The sequence below is a fragment of the Solea senegalensis genome, linkage group LG17 (genome assembly GCF_019176455.1).
Source record: "Solea senegalensis isolate Sse05_10M linkage group LG17, IFAPA_SoseM_1, whole genome shotgun sequence".
Lineage (NCBI taxonomy): Eukaryota > Metazoa > Chordata > Actinopteri > Pleuronectiformes > Soleidae > Solea > Solea senegalensis.
The window spans coordinates 6,000,411-6,019,316 of NC_058037.1; the positions used below are offsets into that span (position 1 = coordinate 6,000,411).

Below are 18,906 nucleotides of genomic sequence, written 5' to 3' on the forward strand. Positions count from 1 at the left end.
ACGTCACTGTGTCTGGCACAAAGGTCTGTGGTAGTTTGTAGTTCCTTTAATATCAACACAGAACGGCAGCAAACAAAGAAATAGGATTGAAATGATTCATCGATTACTAAGTTAATCATCAACTATTTTGATTATTGGGTTTGAGTGTTTTCTAAAGAATTCAAACCAGTTTCTGTGATTTTTCATCTTCTTAAATGTTAATATTGTCTGGTTTCTTTGCTCCATAAAGTTAACAAATCACTAAAACGCAATCATGTTGGTTTGTGGACAAAACAAGACATTTGAGAACATCATCATTTCCAGGTTTGACAAACACTGCAAAGGTGAGCAAAGTCCTTTCCTCACCTAGAAATTAAAAATTGATGATCTGTCTGAATGTTGAACACAACACATTAAATTAAATTAAACACAAAAACACTCTGGGATCAACTCTTACATATTATTTATTACACTAATGTGTGGCAAACTATTTAAAATGATCATAAATATGTTGTCATTATTTGAAGCCTAATTACAAAACAGGAAACCTTTGTATTGGTTTATTTGTATGACCTCTCTCGTCCTACAGTACTTTCACAGTCTGTTAGGGGACATGGTCCACACTTCACTAATCAAAGGTTAAATAAAGAGAATAAAAATAAAGTTTTATACAAAGTGACATGAGTTGAAAGATGAGTAAAATACCAAAACTCACATTATGTCCCTTAAACGTCCAACACCAATAACTCAAGGCCATCTTTGGTTCTCTTTCTCACCTGTGAACACAGAAACATATTTGTTATGTTTTAAAAGGTGAAATCAACCTTTTCTTGCAAATAAAGGCACATTACAGATCATTTGTTGCAAGCTTGTGGATACAGATGTCATCAAACGACACAAATAGCCTATTTCAAAATAACCGTGAAAGAAATATTTTTTTTTGCTTAATTCATATCATAGTCTATTTAACATAACACAATTACTCAAATAGTGCTATTGTTGTGGCTGATCATAAGATTTAAATCTGTCCTGCTAACAATGTGTGAAAACAACAGCTTTTCTGATTTAGACATGTTCAGATGACGTCATGAGTGAAAAGTCCCCAAAATCCCATCTACATGAACACTGAGGCTTTCACTCACTGGTATTAACATCGCAGTATTACAGTGAAAGACTGGTAACAAATAATTAAACTTTACATGAATGGGGCACTTAAATATTGTAAATATAATACTTTTATTGTGTTGCAAATAAATAATGAATATTGTGCATTTTTGTGGGGATGCAAAACTTGACAAAGGTCATTTGACCTTTTTAAATAAAGCACAAAATACACTTCATCTGTCATCCTTTGAAAATGGGTTGCTAGGTTTCTATGCAACCAGGTACCTAGTTGAGCATGTTAACTAAGAGTTGTTAAGTATTATTCATTCATTCATTCATTCTCTACCACTTTATCCTCCACATGAGGGTCACGGGTCGCTGGAGCCAATCCCAACAAGCATTCACTCACATTCTCACCATCATTTAGAATGAACTTCTGCAGGTTTGGGGCATTAAAAACTCCACTCAACTTTTTGCTGCAAGGCAACAGTGCAAGCCACTACCCCGCCATGTGGCCCCATGTTAAGTACTAAGATAACCAAGCGATCTGTACTGACAGTTGTGAAATTTGAATAAAGCCTCAAGGAACAATTAAGAAAACAATGAAGCACTCACAGAAACACTTCCTCTCTGACAAAGTCATTTAATGATAGAATAAATAAACATTATTGAATCTACTGCCTCTCATCAACAATTATATGTGTGGATACAGGTGGCTGAGTGGACGATGTAGAATGATTGAAGCATTAATGGAGAAGGAGCTGTGACAGTGACATCACAGTGACTGTTGTCTACAAGCTTGATAACTTGCAAGCCCAGTAGCTGCAATTCACACTTCAACCACAGGAGGGCGGTAAAGACTTCAGCTAAATAACTTTCCTGAAACCTATGATTCATTCTGCTACTGAAATTGAGGAGTTCTTAATAATAAAACCTTACCTTCTGGATGATTGACTATATTAACAAAGGGAAAACTTCAATAAAATGAATAAATAATGAACATAAATCATGGTTAAAATAAAAAAGTTAATCAAAAAAATGAACTGAAGCCACAGTTCGTCGTTATCAACAAACAAAACAAGAAGCTGGAGGTTTAGCTGTGACGTGTAAACTGACTCCGAGCTCATAAAAATGAAAAACTGCATATGAGAATATTAAAGTGGGAGATTTTGCACGGTTTATTTGTGGTTTGTGTCACAGCCAGAGTTCAGTTCACTGAGCGATGGCAGAAAATCTGAGCTGCAGTCTTTACCGTTTCTTTCATAATAGTCATTGTTTTGTTTCTTATTGTCTCAGAGTCCACAGCAATGGACAATCAAGAAAGCCACACATGAAGGAAAGTAAGAAATCCAAATAGAGAATCATAGCTTTATGTTTAACTGTCTGTTTTTTAACAGTTTCACGACTTAAAGTTGTAGAAAAACTGTCTCTGCAGCCAGGAAACTTTTATTAGTTTCAATATTATTTGCCTTCTTTTAACTGCATGTGTGATCACGTGGCAGTCAGGGCTGTGATACCTAATCAACATGTTTTCCTTTCCTCTGACACAATATATAATAATATAACATAATGTGATGAATGATGTGATTGCATCTAATAAACTTTAAGTTTCCCTGGTGGTGTTCCTGAGAAATTCTACTTAGAAAGTGTTTTAAAAGGTGATCTAATAAAAATGGAATTAGCTCCTCCTAAAGTCTTGAAACTTGAGATGTCGTCTTCACAAGAAAGGACCAGACAGTTGGACGTATAAAAAGGACAACTGAAAAACTAATCAACTATTTTGAATGTATGAACACTTAACACTTACAACACAGAGCATTTCGGCTGATTATTTCAATGTATTTTCAATTTACATGTACAGTATATAGAGAGGCTATAAGAAGTGCAATATAGAGTCTTATATAGTGTTATGTCTGACAAAAAACTATGAAACACACCTAAGCAAAAAGTATTCAAAGTTCTCTTTGCTCGTTTTTATGAAATTTTTTTTTTGAATTGTGACGCCTGCACAATTATTACTACTTTATTATCACTTATCACTAACATTTGATACAAAATGAATCAGAACTTTGACTGAACAACACATAAGAAGACAAAAAAATTTTTTTTTTTGGAAAGCATGTGACCTATAGACACACCCCCCCATGATGTCCATATAAGGAGTTGTGTATTATTCCCACATCAAATTGCCATTGGATATGTGCTGCATGAGCAGTAATGGTTAGAGATGCTTTACAATTGAGGTCTAAATGAAACAAAAGTGTTTTTCTTTAACTCATCCAGGCCAGATTATCTCTTCCACTCGATTACTCTCAAATACCTAATACTATGTTTCATCCATATGTCAATCTTACAATCATGTGATTATAAAACGTTTAAAACTGCTGAGTTTAGAGTGATGTGCCTATAACGTGTGCATGGGAGAAAAGCTGCAGTATTAAAATAACATGCAGTACCTAGAGTCTCCAGCAGATGGAGGTGTAGGTCAGTAAATGTCTAAGCTGCCATGCTTTCATCCCAGCAGAGGATTGCACAGAACACTATAAGATGTTTCTACACATATTTCAAATAACCTTCACCGGTTAACACAAGATTTTGCGATTTTATAGTTTTTACAGTTTACAGCATACAGTTTTTACAGTTTGAGCAGCGCGTGTGCTGAACTTAACACCTTTGAACCATGTGGCTCTGCTCTCTGTTACAGACTTAATTGATTGTCTCCTCACCCCCACGTTTGTCTGGCAGAAAGTTTGTTTTGAAAATCCTTGTGGCGATCGGAGGACATCGGAGTGCTGACTCCAGAGTGAAATGAAAAGTTTCACACAGAGAGAAGCTGCCAGACAAATATCAAAGTGGAGGAACAGTGTGACACGTTTATCTTTAATACTGGCTCCTTGTGTATCATGAGTTAGTGTGTTTGGAAGTGGAGGCCCAGCATGTCTGGAGTGGACTGGGCTTCTTTATTGACTCTGTGGGTGCTGAGTTGTGCCTGTCAAAACAGTTGGCACCGCGTCATGACGGTCGCTTATCTTGACAGGATCTTTTTCATCCTGAAATATGACTCGCATCGAGCAATGATTCATCCAAACCATGCGTTAGAAACGAGCCAGCGGATTGCTCAGCCATTAAATTTGTGATACACCACTTTGTCTGGGAAGAGGCGAGAGCACCCTGGAGGGGGGGGTGGGGGGGGTGGTTAGGCTGTTTTAAATGTCCACTTGTAACAGTTAAGAGGATTTATAAGCAGAGAGTGAATTTACTACTCATGACTGTGTGGATATACATGTATAATCACCTTAAAGCTGTAGTGTGTAACTTTTAAATATAAACATATACAACTCTGTGATTGTCAGTATTGCAGTGTATTTTATGTCACAGTGCTGTAATGTAAGAAAGTACAAATACGTCAGTACAAAATTCATGTACATTTCCTCTAACTATTTTTGTTACTCGTTAAGACACATATAGACTAGCAGAGCCAGGAATTGAGCCCACAGCCTTCCAATTGAAAGACAACTCACCCTACCACTGAGCCACCATGGCTTAGGTAAATTTTATATCAGAAAATCACTTTTGATACTTCAGTACAGTAAATGTCATATACTGTAAGACATTTACTTAAGTAATATTATAAACTTCTACCAAAGTCATATTCTGGTAAGATACTAGTAATTTTACTCAAATATCTCTTTTAGGTACTTTATACAAGACTGACGTCACAACTGAGCAGGTGATGCGGGAGGAAGCACACAGTTCCAGTAAAGCCAGAGCGCTTCTGCACGTCCAGTAGGACGCGACAACCGCAATCGTAATCACGAACACGACTGTGATTGTCCAATATTGAAGAATGAACGCTCCGCCAACAGAACTCATAGCAAGTGAAGCGCTCCATTAAAAACAGCCTGCATGTGCCAAACACAACACGCCTGCTGCTGTTCACTGCACCGTGCGTCTCCAAGTTTCCTGGATGCAGTCTGGACATGTAATACTACGTTTAAAGACAAATAAACAAACTAGAACTTAACAAAACACGGTAGAAAGAAAAAATCTCATGTTTGGAAGAAGCTAAGAGCTCGATCTCTGTGTGTATGTGTGTGTGTGTATGTGTGTGTGTGTGTGTGTAGTTGTGAGAAGTCACACACTGGAGCTTTAAAAGCATTTTTTGGTTCAAAGCCTCAGAAAGAAGCCACCATCTTGTGCCTTCATGTTTCTAGAGCAGCCCTGAATAAACAAACTAGCCAGAGAATGCATCTCAAGAAAATGAAGATATGTGTCAAATATTCTGGGATGGATGTCGACGGCATCGCGCACATTTACACAGTTTCGTTTTCTGCAAAACATCACAAATAACCTCTGAGGTGAGCGATTCGTTTTTATAATGACTAAGAGTTTTCTGACAAAAGTCTCCTCTGATTGGCACGGCGTCTTTTAGTGAATTAGTAGGTGTTGATCTTAAGCTGACAGTTAATCAGAGGTGGCATCAATTAAACAGTGTTCAGCTCAGGTTGCTGTGATGCTGGACGTTTTGTGTGCTGCTGACCTTTGTGACACACACACACACACACACACTGTGATGATGAGCAGTCCGCAGACTATTTAACCAGCGCTCCACCCTGGACTGTTCTCCCTGCGTGGTGATGCTCAATTATGGATGACCGTCATTAGAAACGAGACACGCCGGAAAACACAGGCTTGCCCAGACTGACACACACCGTGATGGGCACAACAATTATTCTCTGAGACAACAAAGACTACTGAAGTGCTAATGGGGGTAACACCATCCTGTACAGTCCACAACCTGTAATCCCGGAGGATGAGCTGAATGTCGGTGTAGATTTTCCACACCATTATCAAACTAATCACAGTTAAAGAGGAAATCTTGAGATGCGGGTAGTACAATAACAATATTATTCATTCAGTAACTTTACTGAATGTGGAAGTTAGTTAGTTCTTTGGTGTCTGCGATTGATCCATGAAAAACTGCATCCTATTAAGTGCATATGTACATGTTTAGGTCCCTGCTTTCATTGTGGAACATGCCTATTTATCCTTTTCTTAATTTTAGTATTCGATACTAATACTGGGTTCACTGATCACATATGGGTGACGGGGAGATTTTACGGTGATATAAGTTTACAAATACTTGGATCATCACCGGTTCATCCACCCTGTAACAAATTAATTTAAACAAAGGGAATTCAACCCAAAGACCAAGTTTGCCTGGACATCCATTCACTGGCGCACGTTAAAACGGGTCTGGGGGAGTGGCTAAAACCAGGACTGATGAGTCACCACAGTCTGTATTTAATTTCTTTTTTGATAGAAGCATGGCTCTGTGGCGAGTCGTTGTAGTCAAGTGTCCAGTACATTTCATGAACTATTAGCATGTACACAGCTCCCCCCCCGTGTCCTCATGTGGAGAATAAAGTGGTCAAAGACGGATGGATTTGCATGAATAACAAGTTGTATGTTGTGTATAGCAAACGTTCACATGTTAAAGTAAGACCATGGGTATGTTGGCACCGTCATAAAACCAGTGTCAGCGAAAGCTTGAACCACAACCATGGATACAGATGACTTCTTTTAAAAAGGGGGATTTCACAAAGCGGTGGTTGACATCATCGTGGATCGCCACTTATTGACTCAGACAGAGCATAAAGCACATTATAGCAATGGCACAATCACAAACAGTAAAGACAAAAGCTCAGTCATGGGGAGGCAGATTGATTTGATTTGCCTCTGCGAGAGTTAAAAATATTTCAACTTTTGCTAAACATGTAGAAGATGAATAAAGAGAAAAAATTAGTGGTGAGTAACGAGTTCACCGTTGGTAGCAAACAAGTCGATTAACAGAAATGAAAAAGTCCTTGCACTTATTCTCTTCTGGACTGAAGATAAATAAAGAACGATAAAAGATGATTTAGGGCCTGGTTTGCCTTGTGTCTAATATGTAACTAGTTCACCATGTCAATACAAACCAAGAGACAAGCCTGGGCATGTTATATGTTCCACAGATGACTCCACAGAACCCCCAGTGACCACAACTGTCTCTGTCTCGTATGAATTAATGAGGCATCACAGAGGCTCTAACTTTTATACAACTTAACCAACATGTGCTGTAAACTAGAAACTGAAGTCAGGAGTGAATGAATCAAATGTGAGTGTGTTGATGTCGACTGTGACACCCGACGTCTACTCAGTTCTTTAAGTCTTATATTCTAGGTGAGATTAGGTTTGTTACAATGAAGTATTGAAATCAAGCAAGACAAAATAAATCAGTCCAGATCAAGACTTCAGTCTTCCATGGTCAAGTCTCAAGTTCCTCCCTTTGTGAACTCCTTTCTGACCTAACTGTGTCCATCGACCGCTCGCACTATTGCAACATTGATGACCAGTCAAGGTCAAGATATGTTCTTTTTGCTCTTATGTCACGGCTGTCGTCGGTCAGGACACCTTTGGTCAGCGAATGCGTCACTGATAACCCGCGGTGCTCGCTTGGAAACACACTTGGCGACGCCATCGTTACAGGCACCTGCTTTTCAACGCTCCACCGGTCACAAATACATCCCTCATATGCCCCCGTGCATTATTAATCTGTTTTCCATACCTTGTTTGTGCAGCTCTTACGTAAATGCACCAAGTCAGTTTCAGTCCAGTCAAGGTCAGATGCCAAAAGAAGGGAGGGAGGGACTTTTATGGCACGTCTGGCATCACACACCAGCTTCCTTATATCATAATTGGATCCTCTACAAAAACATGTCACAGGATTACAAAGATTACATTTTTTTTAAGAGGATGCACCTCTGACTTAACTTGGACAGCGGACTTTGCTACCGTTGTTTAGTGCATTGGCATCGTGCGGTGCAAATGTGTGTGACTGACACAGTATCAGAACTTACTGGTTCATATCACTGTTAAGTAGCCAGAAAGGTAACTGGAGTGGGGGGATGTATCCACCTCAGTGGGTTCAATCTGTCTTCACAGGGCACACACAGAATATGTACATATCACAAACACGCAAACACACATAGAGTATCGGGTAACGGGCGCTGAATTATTAAGCAGCCGCCAAGAGCGCCACGTAGCAGCAACCAGATTCTTCCACAGTCTTTGCAGCACACCTGAATATTAATGACACACAGGCGCAGGGACAGAAGGAGCACGAGGACGACGACGTCTGTGAGAGATTTGAAAACAAGTTTTGCTGCAAACAAAAAACCTTGCATGATGAGAGAGTGTCACAACATGTGACTCTCTCTCATCATGGACAGGCTTCAGACTCAGGGCACCAGTGTGTGCAGATATGCAGTGTGCAGATATTCATAAGATACACAAAAATAGACATTGACAAAAACAAACAGAAACACAAAGCTGCACATACTGAAGGGGTACTGAACTAATTTGTTTGTATTTAAAAGCTGTGCACCATAGTTTTAAGAACTATCTAAAAAAACAAAGAAGCTCAGCGTAACAGTCGAGTTGTGACTTTGTTTTTACTTTGACTTTTTGTTGGTACAAAATGTTGAAAACAATAAATACAAATATAACCACACTGTAAATCAATGTGCTTCCTGCATTTCACATTGCAGTGGGTGGTGCAGACAAAATGGTTCAAATGTTAAATGTCATATTACTTGAACTGAGGAGTTGAATCAGAGTTTACACTTTTCTTTGGCACTGCATACTGTGTGGTGTCTTGTCTCCACGTGACTGGAACAGTAAACATTGGGAATGATAGGTTTAGAACCATATTGTCACTGCTTTTGCACATGTTGTGCACACTCCTCTAAGTATTGTAGCTGCACTACTTATAATTTGCCTCTTCTGTTCACCTCTTTTTTCATATAAGCCGGCGTTCATGAAATGGCTGCTACACTAACTTCTCTCTAACTCCTCCTCCTCCCCTTGTGAGATCGGTGCTCCTCTACTGTCTCTGTGTCAGTAGTCCATACTGTGTAACTGGCTCTTTTTGTCACCTTTCCCCTGCAGAGCTGCAGGTAACAGTGGCAGGTTCAGATCTGCCACCCGACGCTGGAGCGATGACCGTAACTGAACTGAGTTCCTCTTTGCTCCACTCATCACTCCTCCCCCTGTCACTCTCTCTCCTCCAGCTCCTCCTCCTGCTGTTGGCAGGTCTCTCCTCTTCCCTCTCTCCTGCTTGAGGCTCTTGATGACCAAAGTATGTTGTCTCTGCGAGGGGAAGGCGGGAGGTTTAGACCCATTGACCAGGAGTCCAGGGGGCCCAGGTCGGGTCAACCCCACCCACGTCATCTTCCTGCCTCTTCTGTCTTTATGCCCCACATTGCGTAGGCGTGGCAGTGGGGTAGTGGGTGACGTTTGGGTCGTTTCCATGGAACCCGTTTGATCTCTGTCTGAGGAGTGGGAGGTGCGCGTGTCGGCCTCCAGCAGCATCCTGGGAGAGATGCCGTTCTTCTCCGAGGAGTAGAACGTCTGCAGCTTCTCCAGTCGCTCGTCGATGCTCAGGTGGTGCGAGTGGTCGTCCTGGTGGCGGTTGTCATGGAAACAATCTGACCCGGGGTCTGCTGCCCCGTCAGACTGAGTAGTCCTGAGCGGGAGTGTGTGTTGCATCGGTCTCATGGGGCTGTTGCCTCTGATTGGCTCAACTGGAAGGGGGACATGGCAAGGGGCGGAGTCACAGAGTTGAGACGTAGAGCTTTTAGGTGGAGAAAGATGGACGAGTTCCCTGTCTCTAAACACAGACACTGAAAAAATAACGGTTGAATGTGTCACATATTGTAGTGTGAGTGTGTCGCTTTGTTTTTGCACACTAAATCTTTACCTTCTGGAAACAGAGTCTCTCTGGTGTCCAACGTCACGGCGATCTCGTCATCAGTAGCCCCTCCCACTGCTGACAGAGGGGCAGGGGAGGGCGATCGGAGGCAAGGGGGCATCGGGGGGGAGGCACAGTGAGGTAGCTGAGGCAGAGAAGGAGAAGGGGGACGGTTCTCATCGTCCTCTCTGTTGTCCTTTCTGTGAAAGTCCTCAGTCCTCCTCCTGTTGCTCTGACAGTCAGTTGCCTGCTGAGCCCTCAGAGGTCGACTGGGCTGCTTAGAGCTTTTTTCACTTGTCGGTTCAATCTGAGAAAGCAATGATTGATATATATATATATCATACATATATATATATATATATATATATATATTTATATATATATATATATATGTATATATATGTATATATATGTATACATTTATTTTATTTATTTATTCATTCATTTATTTATTTATTTATTTAATAAACTAGAAATTTTGATCTAAACAGACTAAAGACAGTGACAGTGGTAGATATTTGATGATAACAGACAAATCAAGGCTGTGTCAATAAACTCCTGAATCAAATGATTTCTTCCTTGGGCCATAACCATAAACTGAACATAAATGGATGCAGCTCATGGTCTCAATCGCCAAAAAAGCACCACACCCGAGTGGACACAAGTGTAATTGACGGCTAATATTGTCCAGCAGATGCCTGGTTGCAGTTGCAGGTGAAATCTGTGAATTTTGCAGTTCCAAAAACCTGGTCATGGCGCCATGAAACGTGCAAACACAAGACTGCATACGTTTACAATATCACATCTATCACTCTTTACCATTTAAATACTTTGCCACTGATGATGGCAGCGTTACCTGTTGCTGATTCTTTGATTCAGTGTTGCTCTTCTCTCTCCATGTATTCTTACTGGGAAGACTCCAATCATTGCTTTCCAGTTTCTGCCAAATTAATCATTATTAGCTGCTCAATAATTCTTTTAGGTCGCATTATACTGACGTGTGCATGTGTACACGTGTGAAAATAAAGTGTGAACCTTGCTGGCCTTGGCTCCTCTCTGGCTCCTGTTGAGTTTGTTGAGCAGCAGGTGATAGGAGGCCATGATGGCAGAGGGTCGGTTGCTGGTGAGCATGTGAATGACTTCAGAGAGAGAGAAGCCCAGTGTCTCCGTCATGTACGACAACACAGACGAGTTGAGCTCCTCCGCGCACAATCTGGGAAATAACAATGACAGAGAGGGAGGTAAAAAAACCATGACAATGAGTACGTGTGATAATGGGTTGTTCAGCATCTGTGGGTGTGAAATGACTGGTAACTAAAGGATTTTCAGGGCTGGAACAGCTCAGCTCTTATTTCATTCATGTGGATTTCAGAGTTTCACATTATTGCTGGGAGCCACACATGATTGCATTTCCACTCTGCATAAAGTGATAAAAGTCTTTTAGTCATGCTATAATGTCGAGTTGTAACCCATCTGACCACCGAATTGCTCATTTTCTTAGAAAACATGCAGGGATTTTCCTCCGCTCCGTTTTTTGCCCAGATTGTAACGTTTGTCGCAGAATTACCCCCGAGGCGTCGCTGTGTCTGATGGCACAAGGGGCTGCAAAGAGTGTTTTTTTAATTTATTAAAAAGCAAGTGAGAATCTTTACATGTTTTTGCAGCACATATACCAGAATGTAACGTGACACACCACAACTTAAAGCCAATTTAGACAATATATTACAGATCCTTTTACATTCTTTAGAATATAGGATTAAAAGTACAAGTGGTTACAGTATATTGCTGTAGCGTTTGCAGATGTCGTGTTACAGAACGTTCACCACAGAAAAAGCTCTACCTGTTTTTATAGGCGAGTGTGTGCAGTGGTTTCTTTGCATGTCCTTCGTTGATCCATCGTTCCTCCATCGCAGCTCTGACACTGGGTCTCTTTGCAGGATCTGGCTCCAGGAGAGACAACACAAATGCCACAGCACCTGCAACGGCAGCACAGATAAATCAGGGTATTATCATCCAACGATAGAGTAGTCATGTTAGATACACTTTCCAAATGATCAGATTTTTTAATTCTGTAATTTCTGCATTTGGTTTGGTGTAAATGTCTTTAATAGACGTACAAGCAGATACAATAAACTATATTCCCTTTCCAGTAAATTACATTTGGCATGTTCTAAATCTCTCAAGCACTTATGACTGATTAAGTAATACAGTAATGAAATAAATAAATTAAAGGCAGAAATGAATATAAAAGAATGACAAACTCTCTGCCCAAAAAAGACTTAAGCTCATTCATAGTCTGACTTTCCTGGAACACCTTTACAGCTACATTTAAAAAATAATAATTTATCAATACACAATTAAAATGTGGCAACATATAATATCCATATAATTATACATAGGATCAAATGACTATGTCAAATAGTTTATCTGGTTGTCAGCTTTGTAGTTTTTATTAACCACTCTGAAAATCCACTGTCATCGCTCTGTTTTTGTCTGCACAAAAACCAAAAACCCAACACCAGTGAGCACTTGAACAAGGTTAGTGATTATCTGGTGAACACGACGGAACATTTAGCAGCTAAACAGCCACATTCTGTATTTTCGTCTTTGAGAGCTGCCGGAGTGGAGACTGTCCTCCGGCCTCACCACCAACCACAAGACCAATGCTTAACATTCAACTTGATTTGCCTACACGAGCATCAGTCACGACCACACAGTCACAGATGGTTTTCTACATGCAACAACAAGCGAATGCCGGGCAATAACAAACACATTTGCTTGGTAGGGTTTTTGGTAAATGAGCTGTAATTCAAAAAGGCCTCATATTCACACTCACACAGATACAAGTCTTGTTTTCTGGAACAGTGTTGTGCTGAAGAGCGTTTAAAAGGGAGGTGAAAAGAGAAACACCGTTCATTTGAATGTCTCAGGTGCTCGTCTGTCTCTGTGTTGTCACCGTTTCAGAGCATCAGAGTGATACTGGTTTTCCCCTCAGTAACGGGAGCTGTGTTTGTTTGCGGTGACATGGCGCCACGACAGAAGCCATGGAGAGAGAAACAGACACACTAAGGCACTAAGTGGGTTTATTGGTACCGAATAAGTGGAAGAAATAAGTCAAACTTGTTCTTTTGTCTCAGCTCAAGTCTGCGGTCTGCAAAAAGATCCTGCGAGTCCTACGTGATGTTTGCTGGAATTATTTCTAAAACGGGCACAAAAGCTCCTTCAGGATTATTCAGGCTGTGACATCCACTTTAGATTTAACTTACCCAAGAGCTGACCTGGAACCAAGGAAAACTTTTGCAAATGGAAAATATTAAATCATTATAGGAGAGGAATCGTATAGTATGCATGTTGACATTTTATGGTTGACTTTTTTCTGTTGGCCATCATATTTTGGATCTTGACAGTCAACCACTACAGCGTGTGCAGTTGTTCTCTCCATATCACCTCGAAGACTAATGAAACTCGATCCAACTCCAGCACCAGTGGCGGTAACTGACTCACTGGGCATTTTGTGGACAAATGTGGACTTACCTTTGCTGATGTCACTGGGGATGCTGCCGATCTCTCCGTTGACCATTTTCTGGTGGAGCTGTTTGATGTTGAACGGCTCGACGGTAAAGGGCAACGTTCCTGTCAGCATGGCGAACATGCTCACACCTCTGTGTGAACGGACACAAACACTTTAGCATTATCCAAACTTTATCCAGTGTCCTCTCTAAGCTAGGATGAAAGCGAGACATTATCACTTACATGGACCAGACGTCCACTTTGGGTCCATACTTCCTGTGAGCGAGCAGCTCGGGGGCTGCGTAGGCCGGACTTCCACACTGAGTGCTGAGAAGATCCAGAGACAACGACTCTGCCTTCAGAGTGTTGCTCAGGCCAAAGTCTGCATGAAACATCATCAATGGATTCTCATCACTGCACATTTATAGAAGATATAGTTAAAGATATGAGTAGTTCTGCCTGGAGCAATACACTCAGTATAAAAGTCAACATACCGACAATCTTTATGTTATTATGCTCATCCAGTAGGAAGTTTTCAATCTTCAGATCTCTGCAGGAGAAGGAAAAGACAGATATTTGGTCGATTAAAGTGCAGATCATTCTACTGTTTACATTTTGTTGAAAACCTATGCTTTTGAGGTTGTTTAGAGGCCAAACATTCGAATCAATGATGAAAAACTACTATCCACCACACTGCCTGCAGCTAAATCCATATTAAGTACAGCCTGTCACCAATGCTCCTTTCATCTGCCTTCATCTAACCAGCAGATATTCAAGCTCCAAGAAACTGAGAGACAACCCAAGACAAAGTTCAAAGAAAGTCGGGTCAAGAAAGAGCGAGAGCAGACTTTGTCACGAAGGAAAGAAAAAATCATGAAATCATGTGGTAAACCTGCTGCACGTGGGTGGCAGGAGGTGCGTTAGAGTGCAAATTTTCCAGTTTGATCATTTATACGTGTTGTAGTGTGTGTGTGTGTGTGTGTGTGTGAGAGAGGTTGAGAGCGACATCGTTGAGGGACTTCATTAGAGAGGAAGTCCATGATGTTGTGATGATGTGTGAATCATGGCACTGGTGCAAGAGGGTGAGGTCATTGCCTGGTAATCACATCCCCTCCTTCAGAGGAGCCAGAGTCTTAAACCAAAGCCCAGAGCTGTGTATGATGTGTGAGGTTACAGCACAAGTGTATATGTATGTGGACGTGTGAGCGCGGGGGTCTCTAACACCTACACATAGTAAAAACGAATAAAATGACCACTAGAATAATACACTGCACTGTGCCAGGCATGGCCTCTCTCGTCACATTTCCTCCGCTGTTAAACTATTAATGCCCTGCAAAGTACCGTCTACGCTGTGTTCTCATGCGTGAGTTTATATTTGTATCTTCAAGATGTAACAGCTACTGTTTGAGCTTTAGATGGACTTTTAATTAGACGCTTTTTTGTGTTTTTAATGTCGGTTCTGCTAAATCTCCAGCAGGGCCAATCTCAAGATCACATGCTCCTGATTGATTGTCCAGAAACCTACTGGTTAAAACTGCACAACCACATCTTAATATGAAATAGTTTAACAGGAAGGATTTCCAGTTAACATATGTCATATATATATATATATATACAGTATATACATATATATATATATATATATATATATATATATATATATACATACACATATATAGATACATATATATATATATACATATACACATATATATATGTATATGTATATATACAATCAATCATCTTCATACAAAATACACAGAAATATGGAAAGCTAAATGTAAAGACTCAAAATGTTGTTACGAAGTTCTTCACCAGTTCTTAAATAAAAATAAAAAGTCTGCCACAGACTGAATGTGCTAAAGGTTTCACCTTGTGACTTCCCTCTTGTGTGCTTGAATTGCATGTTGAACCACGACTGGCTTCCAATCTAGTTGTGAAAGAAAATCCAGCAGGAATCTTAAAATCTGATGGTGAAACTTTTTCCTTTACGGCGGATCGTTGTCAAAACTTGGCGCATGCACGCGCTACATTATTCTGCGTAGCGACAGAATCACTTCCAGCTAAATTCCCAGTCATTTCCAAACCTTTTTGTCGAGGTGAGGGGACACAGAAAAACGCTATTACTCATTTTTCCGAGCTATGATATCTAAAAACAACTTACCTCAGTTTTAACTTGACGTCCAAATACTTACGTCTGCAAATCACCTATATCAGTTTATATAGCACAATAGACGTTTGCTTCAAAGGTAACATTTGTATTATTAATTATAATAGAAAGACACAAGGTTACGTCATCTGAGAAGTTGTCTTTGGCATTATATTTGGTTGAATGAGAAATACAGATTATTATGGAGACTTGAAAATTAAATTCAGTAATTCATCAATTCGAGGATCATTAGTGTGTAAATAATGTCTTTTGAGGGTCCTCACAACTTTGAAGCAGTTTTCTGAGGGTTCAGGTTAGAACAAGGTGAGACTTGGGTTTGTATTAGGGTTAGGTTAAGGATTAGAGTTAGGCATTGAGGGTATGATGGTTACAATTAGGGTAAGGGGACCAAAATGATGGCAGAATACTTGAGGAACTGGTTAAGTTTAAGGATAAGCTTTGATTTCAGGTAAGGTTATGATCAGGGTTAGGCATTACCTGGTTATGGTTAGAGTTATGCATGTGTGTGCGTGTGTGTGTGTGTGGTCAGTCTCACCTGTGCACAATGCCATGTTTGTGCAGGTGCTCCACTGCAGAAAGGATCTGTCGGGTGTAGCGCCGCACCTCCCTCTCCTCCAGCCTCCTCCTCTCACAGATCCTGTCCATCAGGTCTCCTCCTGCACAGAGCTCCATGGCCATGTAGTAGCTGTTCTCTGTCTCCAGAGTCTGACACAGACATTCACATTGTAATTATGATTAAAACGCACTATGAATAAACTCAAAGAAGAAGACTTTATTGGGACTGCATATGAATTGATGATGTTTTTAACTTCTCATTAATTGGTTTATATCAATATTTTTTTACCTCGAACAGGACGACAATGTGAGGATGTCGGACCATCTGATGAATACGAGGTTCTCTCTTCATGTTCTTCAGTACGTACGAGTCCTGACGTGCTTTCTTCTTGTCGATCACCTTTATGGCAACCTAAAGCAACAAACACATGTACATGTACATGCACTGTAAAATAAAGTTGTTGTTTTTTGTAGTTTTTACATTGATTTATCACAAGATTTACACTCGCACACTTTTTAGATAAACACATTTGGTTATTAACCAGCCAATAGAGCAAGATGTCAGTGATGAACCTGAGTCCACAGCTCTTTACTAATGAGCAATGTTTTCATTGCTTTCATCAAGGACACCACTGCAGTTGCCAATGAATTATTGCTCAGTCATTTTCTCCACCAACATATAGTTTGACCTCATTTGGAGATCATTCAGTTATAAACCCTTAGGTTTAACTCCTATCATTCATCAGCTGTGGTGTAAATTATAAATGTTAAATCCTCCAACGGACAAAATTAGAATTCCTCACAGCATCCTCACAGTAAGTCATCTTTTGTTTTTCTCTAAGTTGCAAATATTCTGTTTTTATGTTCTTTTGTATTTTACCACAAGATAATAACAATGATTAATAGATAAAGTAATTGGTCTGCACAGGAAAAAGAATCCCTGAACGTGTTAGCTCATACAGATGACTGTTGTTTGTCTTAGGTCATGTATCAAGTAAACAGTGTGGTGTGAATGACAGCACATTGGTGATAGATTCTAAACAGGCCAGTTTAATTCCATTTTACATTCCATTAATACTGTGTACCAAATATGTCACTTGATTACATATTCATTTTTTTATCCCGCGTGTGTATACATGAATTTGTTGCCTCTTTTAGGACCTTTTCTGGCATGAACACTGACCATGTCAGAACCAGTAGTCCACATTGAGACCAAAACCTGGTCCGAATGAGGCAAAACATCATTTCCGACTGATGTGAATTGTGGTTAGGTTGAGCCGAATAGCTGCACAAACGTGTGTGTGTGTGTGTGTGTGTAGATGTGACCTCCACAGGTCTTGTATCTACAGAGGGTAATGAGGGTTAAGGTGGGCAAACACAGCTAGGAGATGAGTTTGGTCACTGTCATGGCAACCAGGTCAGGTAAACATGAGCCAGGGTCAGGGATGAAAAGAAAGTTACACATAAAGGAATGCACATGCTCACACACACACACACTCACACACTGCTATTCTTCTTCGAACATGCATTGACTTCCATTCATTTGGACAGCCTAAACAAAGCGTTATCACTAACGTTAACCATAACCAGTTAATGCCTAACCCTAACCTTAACCTAACCACAATTCAAATCTTGGCCTGAAACATAACCAGCTCCACATATCTGAGGTCCTGCCGCATTAGAACCAAGTTTTGGTCTCCATAAGGGCTTCTGACAAGATCAGTGTTTATGTCATAAAAGTTCCTTGAGAGGTAACAAATACAAGCTTACATAATGCAACACAACACACATACACACAGATTCAACGGCATCGGTTCAGGGCAACAGTGTGTTTACTACCTCAATGTGTTCTATTTGCCTCATACACAGTACATGACATAAATCATACTGAAACTAAAATTTTCTTGGATAATGTTATAGTTTTTAAAGCAGTAAACATCCCCCCTCATCAAAAATACAGGTGGTTCCGATGAAGACTACAAGAATAATAACAGTCTTCCACAAATAATTATCATTTACATGTGCTGCCATGTAATCATGTGAGAGCTCTACATATGCACTGTGCCAACCCTCCAGCTCGAGCCAAACCACGTCTCCTGGCTCTAATTCTCAGATTAAAGAGCAGGCACCGACCTTTTCCCCCGTGCCAATGTGCAGCCCCTCCATCACTTTGGCAAATGAGCCCTTGTTGATCATTTTCCCCACCAGGTAGGATCCCACACGTTTGGAGTGTGGGAAGCTCCGCAGCAGCTCCCTGGGAACCTTCAGCGAGGGAAGAGTTGGCCTCTCCCGCTCCAGCATCGAGTTGTCCCACTGGGACACGCTGTCCCCCTCACCGTCCGCCACCATGTCCTCTGGACTGGGCTTCACTACAGCAGCTGGCATCCCCAACAGTGCCTGGGCCCCATGTGGCTGCCGCTTACACTCACAATCAAATCCAAAACCAGGACTGACCTTGTAGAGCACACATACTATCACACACAGATGTACATAAACATATCCAACGGTTTGTTTGAGTTCAAATGTTGCTAAAAATACAGCAGATCCAAATCCCCCTTTGGAAGCAAACGAGAGCCTTTGGCAACAGATTTGTGTTCCTTCCACTCTCAGATAAATAAATCCATTACTGCAGACAGTTGATAGATGACTCCTCTTTTCTTCTTGGTTTATTTTACCTTCTGACAAGTGCAGGTGCGAGGCAAGTGTCTCCCTTTGGATTCCAACTATGCAGTATTTGACTGGTCTCTCTCTCTCTCTCCTTCCTTCCTTCTCTCACTCCGTCTCTGTCTGCTGGGTA

General features: G+C 40.7%; 1 protein-coding gene across 1 annotated transcript; it reads right to left on the bottom strand.

Annotated features, from left to right (window-relative positions):
* Positions 1-8,578: 8,578 nt before the first annotated feature.
* Positions 8,579-18,863, bottom strand: LOC122783931 (hormonally up-regulated neu tumor-associated kinase homolog). Its single transcript, XM_044048899.1, has 11 exons — positions 18,243-18,863; positions 16,399-16,521; positions 16,090-16,259; positions 13,879-13,934; positions 13,628-13,766; positions 13,409-13,536; positions 11,715-11,850; positions 10,910-11,087; positions 10,731-10,814; positions 9,884-10,181; positions 8,579-9,806 (listed from the first exon to the last, which is right to left on the bottom strand). The coding sequence occupies exons 1-11, from the start codon at positions 18,492-18,494 to the stop codon at positions 9,022-9,024; spliced, it is 2,349 nt and encodes a 782-aa protein (XP_043904834.1). The 5' UTR covers positions 18,495-18,863; the 3' UTR covers positions 8,579-9,021.
* Between the last annotated feature and the right edge of the window lie 43 nt (positions 18,864-18,906).

Bases quoted from the DNA above. Each gene is read 5' to 3' on its own strand.
- LOC122783931 (XM_044048899.1), bottom strand. From the start codon at position 18,494: ATGCCAGCTGCTGTAGTGAAGCCCAGTCCAGAGGACATGGTGGCGGAC. The intron at 11,851-13,408 runs GTAAGTCCACAT...CTGCCGTTGCAG, and splicing joins CCCCAGTGACATCAGCAAAG to GTGCTGTGGCATTTGTGTTG. The intron at 10,182-10,730 runs GTAACGCTGCCA...TTGCTTTCTCAG, and splicing joins AATCAAAGAATCAGCAACAG to ATTGAACCGACAAGTGAAAA.